The 17,792-nt window shown below is 44.7% G+C and overlaps 1 protein-coding gene across 3 annotated transcripts in view; it reads right to left on the bottom strand.

Moving 5' to 3' along the window:
• Positions 1-17,792, bottom strand: part of PIK3C2G (phosphatidylinositol-4-phosphate 3-kinase catalytic subunit type 2 gamma) — a 293,772-nt gene that overhangs the window by 83,228 nt on the left and 192,752 nt on the right. For all 3 annotated transcript variants that reach the window (XM_054036231.1, XM_054036253.1, XM_054036242.1), the window contains exon 25: positions 5,846-6,002. In XM_054036231.1, the coding sequence (XP_053892206.1) occupies positions 5,846-6,002 (157 nt within the window). The remainder of the gene's footprint in view (positions 1-5,845; positions 6,003-17,792) is intronic.

Raw genomic sequence — 17,792 nt, 5'->3', positions numbered from 1 at the left:
GGGGAAGGCAAGGGTCCCCTCCCTCCTCCTCCCCAGCCCGTTGGGAATGAGCTGGGAAAAGGGGACCAGCATAAAGGCTGCCTCCTCTCTCCTAGCAAGGCAGGCACCAGGAATACTAACTAGCTTGCTGAGCAGTCTGAAGCCTAAGGGAAAGGGGCCAGCTGAGGGAGAAGCTGGCAAAGGCCTTATGGCTGGATAACCCATAACTCAGCTCAGGAGAGGACAGCTCTTACTTCAGAAGGACTAGAGAAAGTGAGTAAGAGAACTCAGCTCCAGGGAGGAGAGCTGGGGGGACTCCTGATTAAGGAGAACAGTCAGGGACTAACTAATGCAGTCCATTTGCAAAGGAGACTCCTGATTAAGGAAGGTCTGAAAGGAGTAACCCAGAGAAAGAACCAAAAAGGATTCCAGAAGCAGAGACTATTTACAGATGCAGGAAAGACGTGTCTCCTGAAGGAAGGAGTCAGAGGCTGCTTGCTGGACTGAGTGGGAGAGATGAGTGTCCCTGGGTGCAGCTGAGTAAGCTCCTATTTATGGCTATGGCTCTGGTTAATGAGATCAACCTGTGGCACCATGCCTGCTAGAAAGGAGTGTACCGGGGTGACCTCCATGCCACCACACTATGGCTCTTAGATTCTTTTAGTTTTGACTGGCTGCTTGTGTCATGGGGGGAGCCAAATTCCCCCTTCAGACTTCAATGAGACAAGTTGGGGCTTCTTCAATATGATGAGGCACTCACCTCTTGAGTGCCCTCCACTGGCTGGGTGTGGTACTGCAGTCTTTCCTGTCCCAGGCGCCACCTGTAGGTTGTTGACCTTGCTTTGTAGGTCTTCAGTGGCTCAGCCCTCCGGCCAAGTCACTCAGTGTAAAATGGATGAACGGCTTCCAGGGTAGCAAAGTGTTCGACACACTGTCCGCCCTCAGCCCCATCTCTGGGCCCCTCTAAGTCCTGCCCTTCACTTGGGCTTCCCAACAGCCTTTTCCCCTTCTCAGGGCTTTGGCCACTTTGCAAGTAGGCCGGTGGGGAGACCACCCACTATGCTGGGTCCCAACCCAGGGACCCTATAAACACGTATCACTGCCTCCAGTTTGCTGCTGCTACTTCCCTGGGCCTTTTCCCATGTAGCCCCTTTCTCTTCATCCTTACCTCAGGGTTACAGTTGTCAAGTCTTCTCATTCCCAGGGCCAGTAGATCAGCCCATTGAGCTCCTCTGGTCAGAGCGGAATACCCATCCTCAGCCTTCTGGTCCTAGCCAGGGACTGACCTGCTTAGGCCTTGCAGTTCTTTTTATCGGAGCCTGCTGGGCTCTGATTGGCTGCTCCTACAAGGCCTCTCCAGGCCTAGGGTGACCAGAGAGCCAGTGTGAAAAATCAAGACGGGGTGGGAATTAGTTGCCTATATAAGAAAAAGTCCCTAATATTGTGATGGTCCTGATAATATCGGGGCATCTGGTCACCATAGACTCACCTTCACTGCTCCTTCCCAGGATGTGTGTGTGTGTGTGTGGGGGGGTAAGGATCGCGGGCCCTCCAGCAGGAGGCCTCGAAGGGCCTGGTACACCCCATCACACTCAATCCCCTATGTTTGTTTTATTTCCTTTCTCTTTAGAAGAAATAAGAGCACCCATCCACAGGCTCTGAGTTCCCTGCCAGTTATTTACAATGACCAAATCAGAATGCAATACCATCAAGCTCATCCTTCCACCAAGCTGCAGCTTATAGTCAAGTGCTAACACTTCGCTGTATGTTGGCCTGTAGCTCAACCCCCATACTGCTCTTCAAAGGCCATGTGAAAAAAATGGAACCTGCAATGTGCCCTGAATGCCAACAGATCCAAACAACATGAGACTTGGGGCGGGAGGCCATTCCAGAGCTCTGTGGCCCTTGTGCAGAACACTCTCCCAGCATCCCCCTCTCTGTTATATGAAAAGGGCTCTAGCATCAACACCTCTGCTGACTGCAACCATTGCACTGTATTAAAGGGAAAGAGGTGGTCTCACAAGGGGACCTGGTACCAAGCAAGTTAGGGCTTTATGGGTTAAAACCAAAACTTTAAAAATCTATCCAGAAGCTCTTTGGTAACCAACTCGGATGTCCATGTTCACGGTCAAGCGATCAAATGGGGTCATGCAGGGATCATTTCTGGGTCCAGTTGTGTTCAATATCTTCATCAATGGTTTAAATAATGGAATAGAGAATACACTTATAAAGTTTGCGGATGATACCATGCTGGGAGGGGTTGCAAGTGCTTTAGAGGACAGGATTAAAATTCTAAATGATTTGGAAAAACTGGAGAAATGGTCTGAAGAAAATGGGAAGAAATTCAATAGGGACAAATGCAAAGTAGTTCACTTAGGAAGGAACAATCAGTTGCACACATACAAAATGGGAAATGACTGCCTAGGAAGGAGTACTGCAGAAAGGGATCTGGGGGTCAATCTAAATATGAGTCAACAGGGTAACCCTGTTGCAAAAAAAGCAAACATTATTCTGGGATGTATTAGCAGGAGCGTTGTAAGCAAGATACTAGAAGTAATTCTTCCGCTCTACACCACACTGATTAGGCCTCAACTGGAGTATTGTGTCCAGTTCTGGGAGCCACATTTCAGGAAGGATGTGGACAAATTGGAGAAAGTCCAAGGAAATAAAAATTATTAAAGGTCTAGAAAACATGACGTATGAGGAAAGATTGAAAAAACTGGGTTTATTTAATCTGGAGAAGAGAAGACTGAGAAGGGTCATAACGGTTTTCAAGTACATAAAAGGTTGTTACAAGAAGGTGGATAGAACAAGAAGCAATGGGCTTAAATTGCAACAAGGGCAGTTTTGGTTGGACATTAGCAAAAACTTCCTAACTGTCAGGATGGTTAAGCACTGGAATAAATTGCTCAGAGAGCTTGTGGAATCTCCGTCACTGGAGATTTTTAAGAGCGGGTTAAGACAAACACCTGTCAGGGATGGTCTAGATAATATTTAGTCCTGCCATCAGTGCAGGGGACTGGACTAGATGACCTCTTGAGAGCCCTTCCAGTCCTATGATTCTATGATTGTCTATGATCTATGTACTCCCTATAGGGCATCCCATTTCATGCACCAGTTCTAACTTCAAAATTCAAAATCAAATTTCCTTTAAGATGGGAAACACATGGCATATTTTGCAACGTATAATTTTCATTTTGGCCATAGGAGTGCAGTTTTGCTGCACATCAGAGGGTGCTCAGAGAGGTAAGATTTGGGGATCCTGTGCTGGGCACAAACGATCCTTAGTGCCATGCAGTGCAGCATTGTGGAGTCAGAGATTCCATTGCTCCTTCCCTGGAGGAGCCCTGCAATGCACAGCCCAGCTGCTTGCTCTTTGCACTGGGCCTTTGATTTGGGCTTTACTGAGTAATCTCTCATCTGCAGAGCCGAAAGAGCTTTACAAACATTAATCAATAAAAGTCTCACATTACCCCTCTCAGCCTCAGTACCATTGTACAAGGCACTGATAAAACATTCCTGTCTCTACTGGAAATACCTCACCTGGTGCATTCTAGGACTGCACGAGCCTTTTTCATGGCTGCATCACATTGGCGGCTCATAGTCATCCTGCAATCAACCAATACACCCAGGTCTTTCAACTCCTTTGTCACATCCTACTGATACTTCCCCAGCTTATAGCAAAAATTCTTGTTGTTAGTCCCTAAAAGCATGACCTTGCACTCTGCACTATTAAATTTCACCCCATTTCTATTACTCCAGTTTACAAGATCATTCTTGTATGATATTCTGGTCCTCCTCCGTATTGGAAATACCTCCCAACTTCGTGTTATCTACAATTTTATTACCACTCCCACCTTTTGTGCCAAGGTCATTAATTAAAATGTCAAATAAGACTGGTCCCAAGACCAATCCCTGAGGAACTCCACTAATAACCTCCCTCCAGCCTGACAGCTCACCTTTCAGCATAACTTGTCTTAGTCTCCACTTTAACCAGGTTCCTTATCCATCTTTTAACTCTAATATTAATCCCCATCTTCTCCAATGTAACTAATAATTTATAAAATGCCTTACTGAAATCCAGGTAGATTAGATCTACTGCATTTCCTTTGTCTAAAAAATCAGTTATCTTCTCAAAGAAGGAGATCAGGTTGGTCTGGCATTTTCTACCTTTTGTAAAACCATGTTGAATTTTATCTCAATTCCCATTCACCTCTATGTCCTTAACTACTTTCTCTTTCAAAATTTGTTCCAAGACCTTGCATACCACTGAGGTCAAACTAGCAGGCCTGTAGTTGCCCAGATCAATTCCCCCCCCCCCCTTTTCTTAAAAATAGGAACTATATTAGCAATTCTCCAGTCACAAGGTATAACCCCCTAGTTTACAGAGTCATGAAAAACCCTTGCTATTGCCCTTGCAATTTCACGGGCCAGTTTCTTTAATATTCTTGGATGGAGATTATCTCCCCCACCCAATTTAGTCCCATTAAGCTGTTTTCGTTTGACTTCCACCTTGGATTTGGTAATATCTACCTCCATAACCTTGTTTCCATTAGCCATTCTGCCACTACCCCTAAGCTCTTCATTAGCCTAATTAAAGACATAGGGCAGGTCTTCACTACAGTTGGGGGTCGATTTAAGATACGCAAATTCAGCTACGCTATTCGCGTAGCTGAATTCGACCTATCGGAGTCGACTTACCCCGCTGTGAGGACGGTGGCAAAATTGACCTCCGCGGCTCCCCGTCGACGGCACTTACTCCCACCTCCGCTGGTGGAGTAAGAGCGTTGATTCGGGGATCAATTGTCGCGTCCCGACAAGACGCGATAATTCGATCCCCGAGAGATCAATTTCTACCCGCCGATTCAGGCGGGTAGTGTAGACTTAGCCTGAGACAAAATATTTGTTTAGGTTTAGGCCATGCCTAGATAATCTTTAATCTCCACCCCATCCTCAGTGCTTAGCAGTCCCACTTCTTCTTTCCTTGTTTTCTTCTTATTTATATGGCTATAGAACCTTTTATTACTGGTTTTAATTCTCTTTAAGGTCCAACTCTGCTTGGCTTTTGGCAGTTCTCACTTTATCCTTACACTTTCTGACCTCCAAGAGGTAGCTTTGCTTGCTGATCCCTCCCATCTTCCATTCCTTGTAAGCTTTCTACTTTCTCTTAATCACCTGTTTGAGATGCTTGCTCATCCAGCTTGGTCTGCAACCCTTCCCTACGCATTTTTTCTCCTTGGTTGGGATGGAGGCTTCAGGTACTTTAAGTCAAAGTTGCAGAAACTAATTCCAACCCTCCTCCACATTTAGATCCTTGAATTTTTCAGGCCAGTCCACTTCCCTAACTAATTCCCTTAATTTTTTTAAGGTGGTTCTTTTGAAATCAAGGACCCTAGTTTATCCTTTCATTTAGTTTAAACTGAATTAGCTCATTATCACTCGAACCAAGGCTGTCCTCTACAACCGGTTCTTCTATGAAGTCCTCATGTAGCCTTTTTTCCTTACTGTATTTATCCCAGTAACAAAGCATGACAGGATTCTACAATAATGGCTCCCGAAACACTGTAATGGCTGCAGTGTCCTAGATCAATCACCATAGGGTATTGTAACATAATGCAGTCTGTGAGTTTAGTCTAATTAGTTCACTTCTTTAATTCCGAAGAGCGTTAGGAAATAGCAATTTGAAAACCTGGAATTAGGACCGGTGAAACTTTCACAAAAGAAAACCTTTTAATTTGAGTTGGTTCGTGGGTGTACAATGAGATTGACATTTACTGATAAAAATCTAATCCTTCTAAGCCTCGCTACAGGGGAAAAGAAAACAAGAGGGATTGAGGGGTTTTTTTGGTTACATCCCTGACCTTACCATCTCCAGCAGGTTCAAGAGCAATTGGCTGTGTTTCCTGACTATATTATAAGCTCGACAGCAAAGTTCCACAAACTCTTGGAAGCGCTGCGGGGTTTTTCCACCTTCTGTGATGAAATACTCCATCTCTGAAGTGAAGATAAAAGGTGCTCGGTCCCTTGAAAAAACAAGATACAATGAAAAATGGCAAATCCTATCAGATAGTTGAGCTTTTTAACTCCCTGTTAATATTTGTTTTCCCAATCTTTCCCTTCTCATTATTTCTTCCCTCCCTTCCTCCAGGGTGGATAACTCCATGCCAGAACACTCAGCGATGCTGACTAATTGTGACAGACACAGGTCTCTAGGTGAGATCTTCTTCATACACATGGTTGTGCAGCAATTTGGGGAAGCCAACAACTGAACACGATTTTTTAAAATTTATTTTTAACTCTCACTGCTTCAGTTTCCCGACTCCCTGACTCAGAATAATGGTCTTGATCTTGACGTATAGTCTCTCCTGATACTGAAATATTTAAAAGCTGTACTTGAAACAGAGTGGGATATAAATATAACTCCCTACCAGGCAAAAAGTGTATTTAAAATAAACAAAATCCCCCCAAAACCTAGGGTGCTTTTCTGCTTTTGAGTACACAGCTGTGAAGGGTTGGTTCTTATCTCAGCTGCACCAGAATAAATCCAGATAAACACTGTCTTTTATCCAGTTACTCTGGATTTAGACGGATGTAAAGTGCCAGCAGAATCTGGGCCCATGACTTGTTTTTTAATAACTTGTGGATTTTGTAGCTGTGCTATGGTATTGGAAAAATAACGAATTAGCCAGGCTTTTGCTAAAAATTCTCCCTTTTGACAGCTTCAGCACAGCCTGATATACTGTTTTATTCCAGCACAGAGAGAACTACTGCAGGATTTTATTCCTCATAACTGTGTATACCGATATATGTAAACAGATCAGAGAGCTATAACCCAGGTAATATACACAGTGGATTAGATGTAACCCTGAGCTAGAGGTGAGCCTGAGCCAACCTCCAGAATCTAAATATTCCCAAATCTTTGGGAGATTTGAACTCCAGATACACTTTTTACAGTTTGGGGCCCTCTCTAGTTAAAAATTCATTCAAGAGGGGTCTGACCCCATTCCAGTTGCTGATTCTTCTCCACAAGAAACCTGAACATCTTCCCTACAAACAATTTCCATATCAGTATCGCCCAGCCCATTACCAGTCTCCGTAAGCTTCTGCAGATACATGCTCTTTGTATGGCTGCAGTGATGAAGTTCAGTTGCATTGGATGCTCATGTTGGGGGATCACCCCACGCAAGACTGGCAGCTTGCTTTGCATTCCTACTGTTCTGAATACGCCCCCCCTTTCCCACAGTTTCTGAATTAAAGCCTCCCAGCAACCCTCTCTCTGCCTTTAAAAACTGTCCACATATATATATAGGGCCCTACCAAATTCACGGTCCATTTTGGTCAATTTCACGGTCATAGGATTTTAAAAATCGCAAATTTCATGATTTTAGCTATTTAAATCTGAAATTTCACGGTGTTGTAATTCTAGGGTCCTGACCCAGAAGAGGATTGTGGGGGAGTTGCAATGTTATTGTAGGAGGGTTGCAGTATTCCCACTCTTACTTCTGCGCTGCCGCTGGTGGCAGCGCTGCCTTCAGAGCTGGGCTGCCGGAGAGCGGTGGCTGCTGGCCGGGGCCCAGCTCTGAAGGCAGCAGCGCAAAAGTAAGGGTGGCAACACTGTACCATGCCATTCCTACTTCTGAATGGCTGCTGGCAGCAGTGCTGCCTTCAGAGTTGGGCGCCTGTAGCTGCCGCTCTCTGGCCACCCAGCTCTGAAGGCAGAACAGAAGTAAGGGTGGCAATACTGTGATCCTCCCCCCTACAATAACCTTGCAACTCCCCCACCTCCTCTTTTTGGGTTAGGACCCTCAGTTTGGGAAACGCTGGTCTCCCCCTTGAAATCTGTATAGCTTAGGGCAGTGGTTCTCAAACCGGGGGAGGAGGGGAGGGGGGGAAAACCCAAAGTGGGTCGTGATCCCATTTTAATGGGATTGCCAAGGCTGGCTTAGACTTGCTGGGGCCCAGGACCAAAGCCCAATCCTGAGGGCTTCAGCCCTGGGTGGCAGGACTCAGGTTACAGGCCCCCCACCTGGGGCTGAAGCCCTTGGACTTCAGCCCCTCGCCCTGGAGAGGTGGGGCTTTGGCTTTGCCTCCTCCCCACCATCCTGGGTGGCGGGGCTTGGGCAGCTTCAGGCTTTGGTCCCCCCCCTCCTGGGATCCTGTAGTAATTTTTGTTGTCAGAAGGGGGAGAGACCAGATTTCAGGGGGAGAGACCAGATTTCATGGTCCGTGACACGTTTTTCATGGCCGTGAATTTGGTAGGGCCCTACATATACGTGAAGTACACCTGGAAAGAACCCAGTTTGCCAAGGTTTAAGTCAAAAGGCCAAATACATTTTTTGTGCAACTTCATGGATTTTAATTGTGTTACACCAGGGGTGAAATTGAGCCCATAATATTCTCTCTTCTTTCCAATCTTTTCTGTATTGTGTAAAAAGCTGTCTCAGAACATCACTGCTGCCTTTTGGCTTTGTGATCTCTCTCTCTGGAGATTATGTGTCTCAATCACACATTATAAAACCACGTCTATTACTGATCTCAATAAGCAATTTTTTTCCAGCCCAGTCTTTAATCCATCATTCAGCTTTTCTTAGAGACAGAAGTTATTTCCATCCCCTGCTTAACACAACTACTTCTCTTTGACATTAACCTCTAAATATTCCTGTATCATTACTGAAGGAGATTTGAACCGAGGACACTCACTGAAGTCAGCCTGGAAGATAGTCACAGAGCCAAGCCTGCAAAACTGATCATTTTCACCTAAGATTGGAGATGGGTCCAACCCCAAAACCTGGATTTCAATGCTCCTCCATCTTTGGTGGTGTTTGAAAACCAAACCTCAATCTCAGATTTACTGCAGGCAGAGCCGGCTCCAGGGTTTCTGCCGCCCCAAGCGGCGAAAAAAAAAAAAGCTGCGATTGTGCTCGGCAGCGGCAGCTCCACCGCGCCGCTTTCCTCTTCGGCGGCAATTCTGCGGCAGGTCCTTCCCTCCGAGAGGGACCGAGGGACCTGCCGCCGAATTGCTGCCGAAGAGCCCGATGTGCCGCCCCTTCCCCTTGGCCGCCCTAAGCACCTGCTTGCTGAGCTGGTGCCTGGAGCTGGCCCTGGCTGCAGGGTCTTCTCTTTATAAGGGGCCTTGTCATATCTCCAGATATAAAGCACCCCTGTGCTCTGTGATGTTTAAAATCCATATCTGAATTCTGAGGTTTGCATCCATCTACACCAAGAAACAAGATATTCTGTGAAAGCACAATTATTCTAAAGCAAGGTCAAATCTCTCATATTAAATCAGCATCATGGTTATTTGAGCTGAAATCAGAAACTGCGAGTAACAGAGTTTTTTCGTGGAAGACACAGTTTGGGGTACAGAATGACTTTCATATGGCACAGGGGCTGCTAGCATTACGCAATTTTTGTAGGCTTTATTGAGCATGTAACTGGTATTTGACAACTCTTATATGATTTGCAGCATTAGCTATGTTGCAAGAAGTTTTGGAACAGTTTACAAGGTTCTTAAATTTCTCAATTTCCTTCAAGTCTCCCTTCTAAGGTGCTGGACCTTTCCTCTTATATTCATCTGAAAAATATGATGTAGAAAATTGATTTTCTTTGGAACATTTAAGCCTGGTTTTGCGCAAGCTCTTCTGACATCACAGTCTCTCTCTTCCATGGTAACCAGATATTGAAACTCCAGGGCTGCAAGTATTTAATCCAGCTAAAAGCTCACAAAGGGAACACCTCCCAATTAAAAAAAAATAGCAACATGAAAAAGTATAACATAGGAGAGGAAACAAGAATCATCAATATGGGAAACAGAGGACATCTTAATTGAGATAACTTTAAAAACTAATTTTCAATGATACAAGGCTTTTAAAGGCTGTGTAAAATACATCTAAAAAGGGTGAATTTCTGCCTGCTGCTTTTCAGAAGCCCTGTTTGAAATATAAAAAGCATGGAGGGGAAAAAGATGCCCCATAAATGACTCCTGAACTGCAAAGTGTAAACTGTACTTTGTCAACCCATCATACATGCTCAAGTTTACATTATCAGCAACAAATGGTGACTGCTGTTTCAGTCTATATAAGGAAAAGGTAATGTCTGTTCCAGAGCTGAAAAATCATCCTCTCTATCCGTACATATATAAACACACAGCAGCAAATGAAACAGAGGCGGCATGGGAAGAGGCTTATCTATGGGCATACACTGTCTAATGCTACTGCACATGAGCATATGTTTGTTTGCCTGGCAGCGCTTTCTTCCTTGATGTGCACTGCCAGAAACTCAGTACATAGTGACATTCAATCAAAAAAATCAGCAGCTCATTAGAAGGCACAGGAATAATATCTATAACCGATATATGGCCCATTTGGATATAAATCTGCTAGGGATGGTGTTTCTATGCAGTCAACTACACAGACCTGAACATGAAATGGCACATTTTCCAATTCACCCAAGTCCTAACACATGCTACTGTTAGTATGACATCCAGATTGTCACAGTTTCAGGGTAATTGCATCTGTTTTTACCCTCTGTGGTCCCCTATTTAAGGTTTCTGGCTCCCAGATGTCATGTCTCTTGGATGAGACCCACATCTCTCTCCTGCCTGACGGGGGCTTTAAGGCGGCACAGTCCCCTGCCTTACACTGTGCCGCCTTAAAGCCAGTTTGTCTAACGGCCAGCCTCAATGTGTTGCTTTCTCTCCAAGGGCTATGAACAGTGTATTGCCAGCAGGTACATTGCCAGCAGTTACTGCATAGCTCTTTCTAAGGAAGCACCTTTATTTTTAAGGTCAAAGCATTACAGAGAAAACAGATTTAAAACACACTAAAATATTATGAGTTACTCATCAACCCTCATAGTACCCTAGTAGGCCAGAGTCTTTTCAAACCTTCTACAAGAGTTGGAGCCCCCCTTGGATGGAAGGTCCGATCATTTGCTGGATCAGAAAGAAGATCCCGAGTCAGTTTAACTGTAGCCTTTTTATGACAGAAGCCCTTTCTTTGTCTGTAGGTCTCTGGAAAACCCAGTTTGAACATGCACATGCAAGCCACCCCAGGGGGTGGTATCTCTCTGGAGTGTTTACAACTTAAGTGATTCACCTTAAATCATCATCCACTGTTTTTAGTTCCTGGAGGAACTAAAAGCAACCCTCCCCCACAGCTGCATACAATCCCTGGCCCACAATGATACATAAACCATTCATAACCTTAATAACAATATGTTCCTCCAAAGATATTTCACGTAGTTTCAATGTTTGTCACACAGAGCATAAATAATTCATATAGTATATCATCACTAGAGGGGGCCAAAAGAGCAAGGACTCCATATCATCACCAACATGTGCATGAATGAGGCCCCGTGGGCCAAAATGCAGATCTCCATTAAACCTGTGCTTCTTCAGTTAAATCAGTGGGGTTGCATGTACCTAACAGAGAAGATTTGTAGCCCCCAACATGGGAGAGTTCACTTCTTATTTTCTGTTTCCATGCTGCATTTATGGGGCAACATAGTAAGTAGGAGATTTGGCCATGACTATGTCTCCATTTTGGAAGGCCACACAAGCTTTTTTTCACCATATTATGCCCTCTGTCTTACAAGGGGAACACAGGGGAGCATCTTCTTTAATGTAAAAGTCTTTTTGCGAAGAACTGGTGTAACTTGGCCTTGACCATGTACCTGCAGCATAAAAGCAAAATCATGCATTATCAGGCCTCCTTTCTTCACTGCAAGCTGTGCCTCAGATGTAGGGTGACCAGATAGCAACTGTGAAAAAATGGGGCCTGGGAGGTGTGTGTGTGTGTGTGTGTGGGGGGGGGGGGGGGTAATAGGCGTCTATATAAGAAAAAGTCCCAAAAAACAGGACTGTCCCTTTAAAAACGAGACGTCTGGTCACCCTCCCCAGATGGGATGAATGGATCCTCTAGTTTTTTACAGTGGAAGTATTTCAACAAACAAGGGAATGCACACACTTAGGGCAAACAGGCTTCTATATAGTACTGGGATTTCAGGGGGTTTATTTTGCTATAGCTGTGACCTAGGTTTATTAAATTAATCCAAGGAAAAGCAAGCACTGTGTATTGCTGTCAGATCTTCCAAATGTTCATGAGAATGCTTTTTAGTGTCCCTCTAGAGGCTAAGAATGTTTGGATGATATGATATGGGAGGCAGGGAAGAAAGCAAGCCTCAAGTTATTGGATAGCTCATCAGGCATAACAACAAACAAATTAGTGATAAGGAGAATATTTACCAGGACTTTACCATTGGCTGGAAACTTGCTACATCCCTAGAGTTGCAGAACAGTAAGATCCCTAGGGTTTACTGACCACTGGGATGAAACATTTGAAATAAGCCGATAATGAAGTTTATGAGGTCAGCAAAGATTCCAGTTTTCCCTACTCTGAATCCCACGGTATGGAACATCATGTTTCCAGTGAGAAAGATGTCTCAACTTCCTCCTTTATTTAGTAACTGGAGCACATGAGCCAAACTGCAAGTGACCTTTTCCCTAATTCAATCTAAACTTCCCATTGTGCTGTTAGGGGAAAGTTTGTTCTAGTCACACCACAAGAGATGTAACGAGAAGCATGTCAAAGATCAGTTTAACTTTAGATACAGTTCAATTGCTCATATGAACACAGAAGAAAGAGCGTGAGAAACCACACAGAACTTTGACTAGTTTAAAATCAGTTGCTCCATCCATTCACCCAGCCACCCACATATACACACTGGGTTTTCTAAAATCACATAGGCTGAGTCATGAATAAGTAGTAGCACTCAGCAGGAGTGACTAGGACTCAGATGCAATCAGTAGAAAAGTAAAGGTTTCAGTTAGTGTTTGAATGTGGATATCATTTATTCTTCTGCAAAACCAAAAGGTTCTTTAAATAATGCACAGCATTATTTTTTAATTCGAGTACTTATTTCTGTAGGTTTTTTAATTCAGGTGCTTATTTCTGTAGGTTTGGCAAGGAAGGACAAACTTTGCATACACTATAGAAACAAGACTATACAGTAAAATTTACCTTAAGCAACCACTCAAAAAGGTGAACAAAAATCAGCTCTGTAACAAAGGTGATCTCCTACTTTAGGAGAGCTATACAGTATTTAGTAAGTTTGAGGTTAATTTGGGGGAATAAGACTGGCGATAGACTAAGAACAGTAGCCTGTTATACAAGGGTATTTATTTAATGGGTGGCATAAAAATATTTTTGAGTGATCTCATGGGTGAACAGCAGCTCCGAGCCATGTGTAAAATACAAAGAATTATCCAAATACTCCGTAACTTCTTAACTAGGTATAGAATTAATGAACCAGATCACCCACTGATCAAAAGTTAAAATGAAAAAGCATTTTTATAATCAAAATATTCAATGTTACTATGGTTTTTATTCTTAAGTCTACATCAGTTCAAATACAATCCAGGTTGTTGGAGCCTGTAAAGTAACAATCAAATACAAAGATATTTACAGGATGTGTTCAGAAGCAAAGAGGATTTAGGGTCTGATCCAAAGTCTACTGAATTCAATAGAGAGACTCTCACTGACTACATTAGGCCTTATCAGGTTCTTAGTAAGGAGTCACCAAGCAAGAATAAAAAGTGGGTTGCCCCATGTGCTTAGGAAAAAAAAAAAGAGGAAGTTACACAAAGCCACTGGTATGCTGTCCCCTGGTTCACTGAAGTTACGACCACATGTGAGCATCACTAGTGCATGCTTCATGTGGATCGGTGAAAAAGTAGGCATGGTCAGTGAAAACTTAAGCAAGGCCAGAGGGAAATTTGCAGCACTGTACACTGTCCCAACCACTGTTGAACCCCACACAGCACTAGGGCAGTGCAAAGTGAGGTTTCTTTGGGGACTCTTTGAGTGCATGGCACCTCAGAATTATGCACTGTATCCTTGGGCTGGTGCCTGGGTGTACAGGGAGCTCAGTGAATGTGTGTGTCACAGACAAAGTCGTGGTCATATCCTTTATGTTAATTTAATGCATTTGACCTCTTACAACTTTAAAATATATACTTAAAATCTATGATACAATAACTAAGATCTGAGCAACACAGTTCAATAAAATGCACATTTCCCCCCAAACTCTGTGTAAACCTTCAAAACGATTGAACATTCCATTCTGTATTTTGCTAGTAGATTAGCCAAAAGCTACTCCTGCTCCCACCAAAATGAACAGCATTTTTGCCATTGACATCAGTGAGAGCAGGATCAGCCCCAAAGCTGCCAGTTACATTACCTCTGGCTCATTGTAAATCTATATTCAGTTGAGTCTTCTCTTTACTAAAGCAGACAATACAGAAGTGTAGAACTTCCAGACAGCTTAATTAATTAATTAATTAATTTGCAAATTCTTGCGAAATAAAAAGCAGGCCCATACCTTGTTGAGACCTCTATTCTTCCAACTATCTAGGATTTATATACTGTGACAAAGTTCCTCCTCTATCTTGGTGGGTCGTGCGCTTATCGGCGGATTTTCTTGCTGCAGAGATTCACCATATGGGTTGGGGAACAGCCCAGAGACCTTCCCCTCTGGAAGAACCCACAGTCCAGGTCAATTGGGAGGTTCGGGGGGAACCTGGGCCCGCCCTCTACTCCGGGTTCCAGCCCAGGGCCCTGTGGACTGCAGCTGTCTGTAGTGCCTCCTGTAACAGCTGCATGACAGATACAACTCCCTGGGCTACTTCCCTATGGCCTCCTCCAAACACCTTCCTTATTCTCACCACAGGACCTTCCTCCTGGTGTCTGATAACGCTTGTGCTCCTCAGTCCTCCAGCAGCACACCCTCTCACTCTCAGCTCCTTGCGCCTCTTGCTCCCAGCTCCTCACACTCACACCACAAACTGAAGTGAGCTCCTTTTAAAACCCAGGTGCCCTGATTAGCCTGCCTTAATTGATTCTAGCAGGTTCCTGATTACTCTAGTGCAGCCCCTGCTCTGGTCACTCAGGGAACAGAAACCTACTCATCCAGTGACCAGTATATTTGCCCTCTACCAGACTCCTGTACCCCACTGGTCTGAGTCTTTCACAATACATATCCCTGTATGTCTAAAGAGAACAGTCTATCCCAAATAGGAATTGCACATTAAAACCATTAGAAGAGACAATTGATTGAGCAAGTTTTGAACAGCCTGCCACCTAAAGTTAACCAGAATTTATTTCTCCAGAGGGATTTCTCCCAGGTTTTGTTTTTTTCCTTTAAACCTTTATTTATTGCAACAGACATTTGGGAGGCTTCAATACACAGAACTCATGGTGAAGTGCTTTTGAGGTCAGTGAGGGCTGGGGATCCACAAAGGGACATAAGCGTTGTGACACCCATTGTCACAAAAGCTAACTTTTAGGTGCCTACAAAATCACTGGGACAATAATGGGATCCACGAAGCCTGAGTGAGGCACCTAGGCTCTATACAATCAATGGGGAGCGATAGGAACCTTAGAATGGGATCTACAAAAGCCAGCAAGCTGGGTGGTTCCCCGCCTAAGCTAGCCAATGGGAGATGCTGATGAGGGGATGTGTCCTAACCCCTATCCCTCTCAGGGAGATAGGTACCTAAGTCCAGGCTGCACAGAGGCATCTATCCCCATTAGTGCCATGCGAACCAGGGGAAAATAGGTGTTCCTCCACCTAATTCATATGCAGGGCATGATCTAGTAGGCTTGCTCACAGGCCACCAAATGCCACATAGAACAGCAGAGCGAAGGAGGAGACACTCCCTTATCATCTTTAGCCCAGTGGTTAAGGTGCTCATTGAGATCCCTGGTTCAAGTCCCCCCTTAGCCTGAGAAGCAGGGAGCTGAACAGAGATCTGCCATCTCTCAGGGAGGTGCCTTAGCCACTGGGCCATGGAATGATTCCCCTCTTTTTCTGGCCCTAATAAATAGTTAATTGTTCAATAATTTAATTAACAGTGGAACAACCTGAATAGGGGTCTCCCTCAATCTCTCCTATGAGAATATTCCATAACCCAGTCAAAGCACTAATTTGACAGGTGGCAGATCCCTGTTCAAATTTCTTCTTATCAAGTTAAGAGGGGACTGGAAGCAGGCCTCTCCCACATGCCAGGTGAGTACCCTAAGCACTTGGCTAAAAAGAGCTTCTCTCCCACACTGTTTTGTGTGGAGTTGGGCCACCGGTGAGCATGTCTACCAGATCAGGCCCCATGCACGACCGAGGTGGAGCACACCCTATCTTCCTCCGGTTCATGAATCGCTCTGGGGCTTAGGTGAGGGAAAGGCACCCAGGTGCCTAGAGGCAGGCAGCAGTGTGCATAGCAAGAGCCAGAAAGATAGGCACCTAGGGAAATCTTCACTGCAAAAACTTGGGCGCTGAAAGAATTTTGGTATCTACAGGGTTAGGCGGTAGCCAAGTGAGGTTTTTGTGGATCGTAGTGGTGCCTAAAAGTGGAATTTAGGCACCTAAATCTGGGGGTTAGGCACCTAAGTACTTTTGTGGATCTGGGGCTGAAAGTTCTGAGCCTGGAGGAATTGTGGGAATGGCCCTTCAGAATAGGAGTGTTATGTTTTGATGCACAGTCCTTAACTGAGCAGGGGCCATCAATCAAGCTTATACCCAGTCTGCCAGAAAACCTGGTTTTAACACTGGCCATTTCCTACTGTTTCTCCTGCTTCTGGAGATACAGACAGCAGAGGGGGGGAAAAGTTGTGCTTTTCACTGAAATCTCTTTTTGATGCTAGTTTCACTCAAATAAGTTATTATATTAGCATCCAGGACAGTAATTTTCCAAGCACGGGATTTTCAAAGGCATCACTGTTTTACGGGAATTGTGCTCTTAAGTCACATCAGTGCTTTGGAAAATCCCACCCTGATTGACTTATAGATATGGAACCCAATCTACGGCTATTGAAGGCTATGGCAATTCTCCAATTGAGCTTGGAAGTACTCATAATATATGTCCCAGACTGGATCTGATTTCCAGCTAGCCTGATATAACTTGTTCAAGAGGCAAATTGCTCTTGATTTGGAACAGTAGTTTCTCATATTCTTCTGTAATTATTGAGTAAGTTCTTCAAGGTATTCAAGATATTTTCTTCCTTTTTTAAAAAATAGTTGACACCTGTATACTTAGGCTTGGCAGAATTTGATATTTACTTTTCATAAATGTTTATTTTTAAGCATATTTTTCATCCATTTAAATTTTCACACTCGAGGGAAATTAGGTGGGGTCAGACAATAATTATTTAATGGCAGTAGATGTTAAGATTTGAAAACTTAAAGATTTCTAACAACTAAAACACAAACTTTCAACATCACATGTAAAAATAAACCATGTAAATAGCCTTATATCAAACTGTAATAAGTTCTCAAGCTGCATTTTTCCTACTTTACTTATCTGTCAATTTCGATTATTATAGATGGAAATATTTTTTCATCAGTTTGTATGTGTACAGTGAAACCAACCATTTACCAATAAAAATCTAGTACTTCCAAGCATCAGGGCCGGCTCTGGCTTTTTTGACGCCGCAGGCGAAAAAGCCTCCGGCCGCCCCCCCCGCCCCAGCGCGGCATGGGAGGGCGTGTGTGTGGGGGGGAGGGGCGCGCGTGGCCGGAGCCCTGGGGGGAGGGCGGGGAGCCCCGGCCGGGGCTCCGCTCTCCCTGGCAGCCGGGGGGAGGGCCGGGGGGAGGGCAGCTGGAGCCCTGGGAGGAGGGCCAGGGAGAGGGTGGAGTGCCCGGCCGGGGCTCCGCTCTCCCTGGCGGCCGGGGGGAGGGCGCCGTGGGGGCGTGGCCGGAGCCCTGGGAGGAGGGCGGAGTGCCCAGCCGGGGCTCCGCTCTCCCAGGCGGCCGGGGGGAGG

The sequence above is a fragment of the Malaclemys terrapin genome, chromosome 1 (genome assembly GCF_027887155.1).
Source record: "Malaclemys terrapin pileata isolate rMalTer1 chromosome 1, rMalTer1.hap1, whole genome shotgun sequence".
NCBI lineage: Eukaryota > Metazoa > Chordata > Testudines > Emydidae > Malaclemys > Malaclemys terrapin.
Note: the sequence above shows the minus strand (reverse complement) of the source record. Positions and strands in the feature narration are given on the sequence as shown.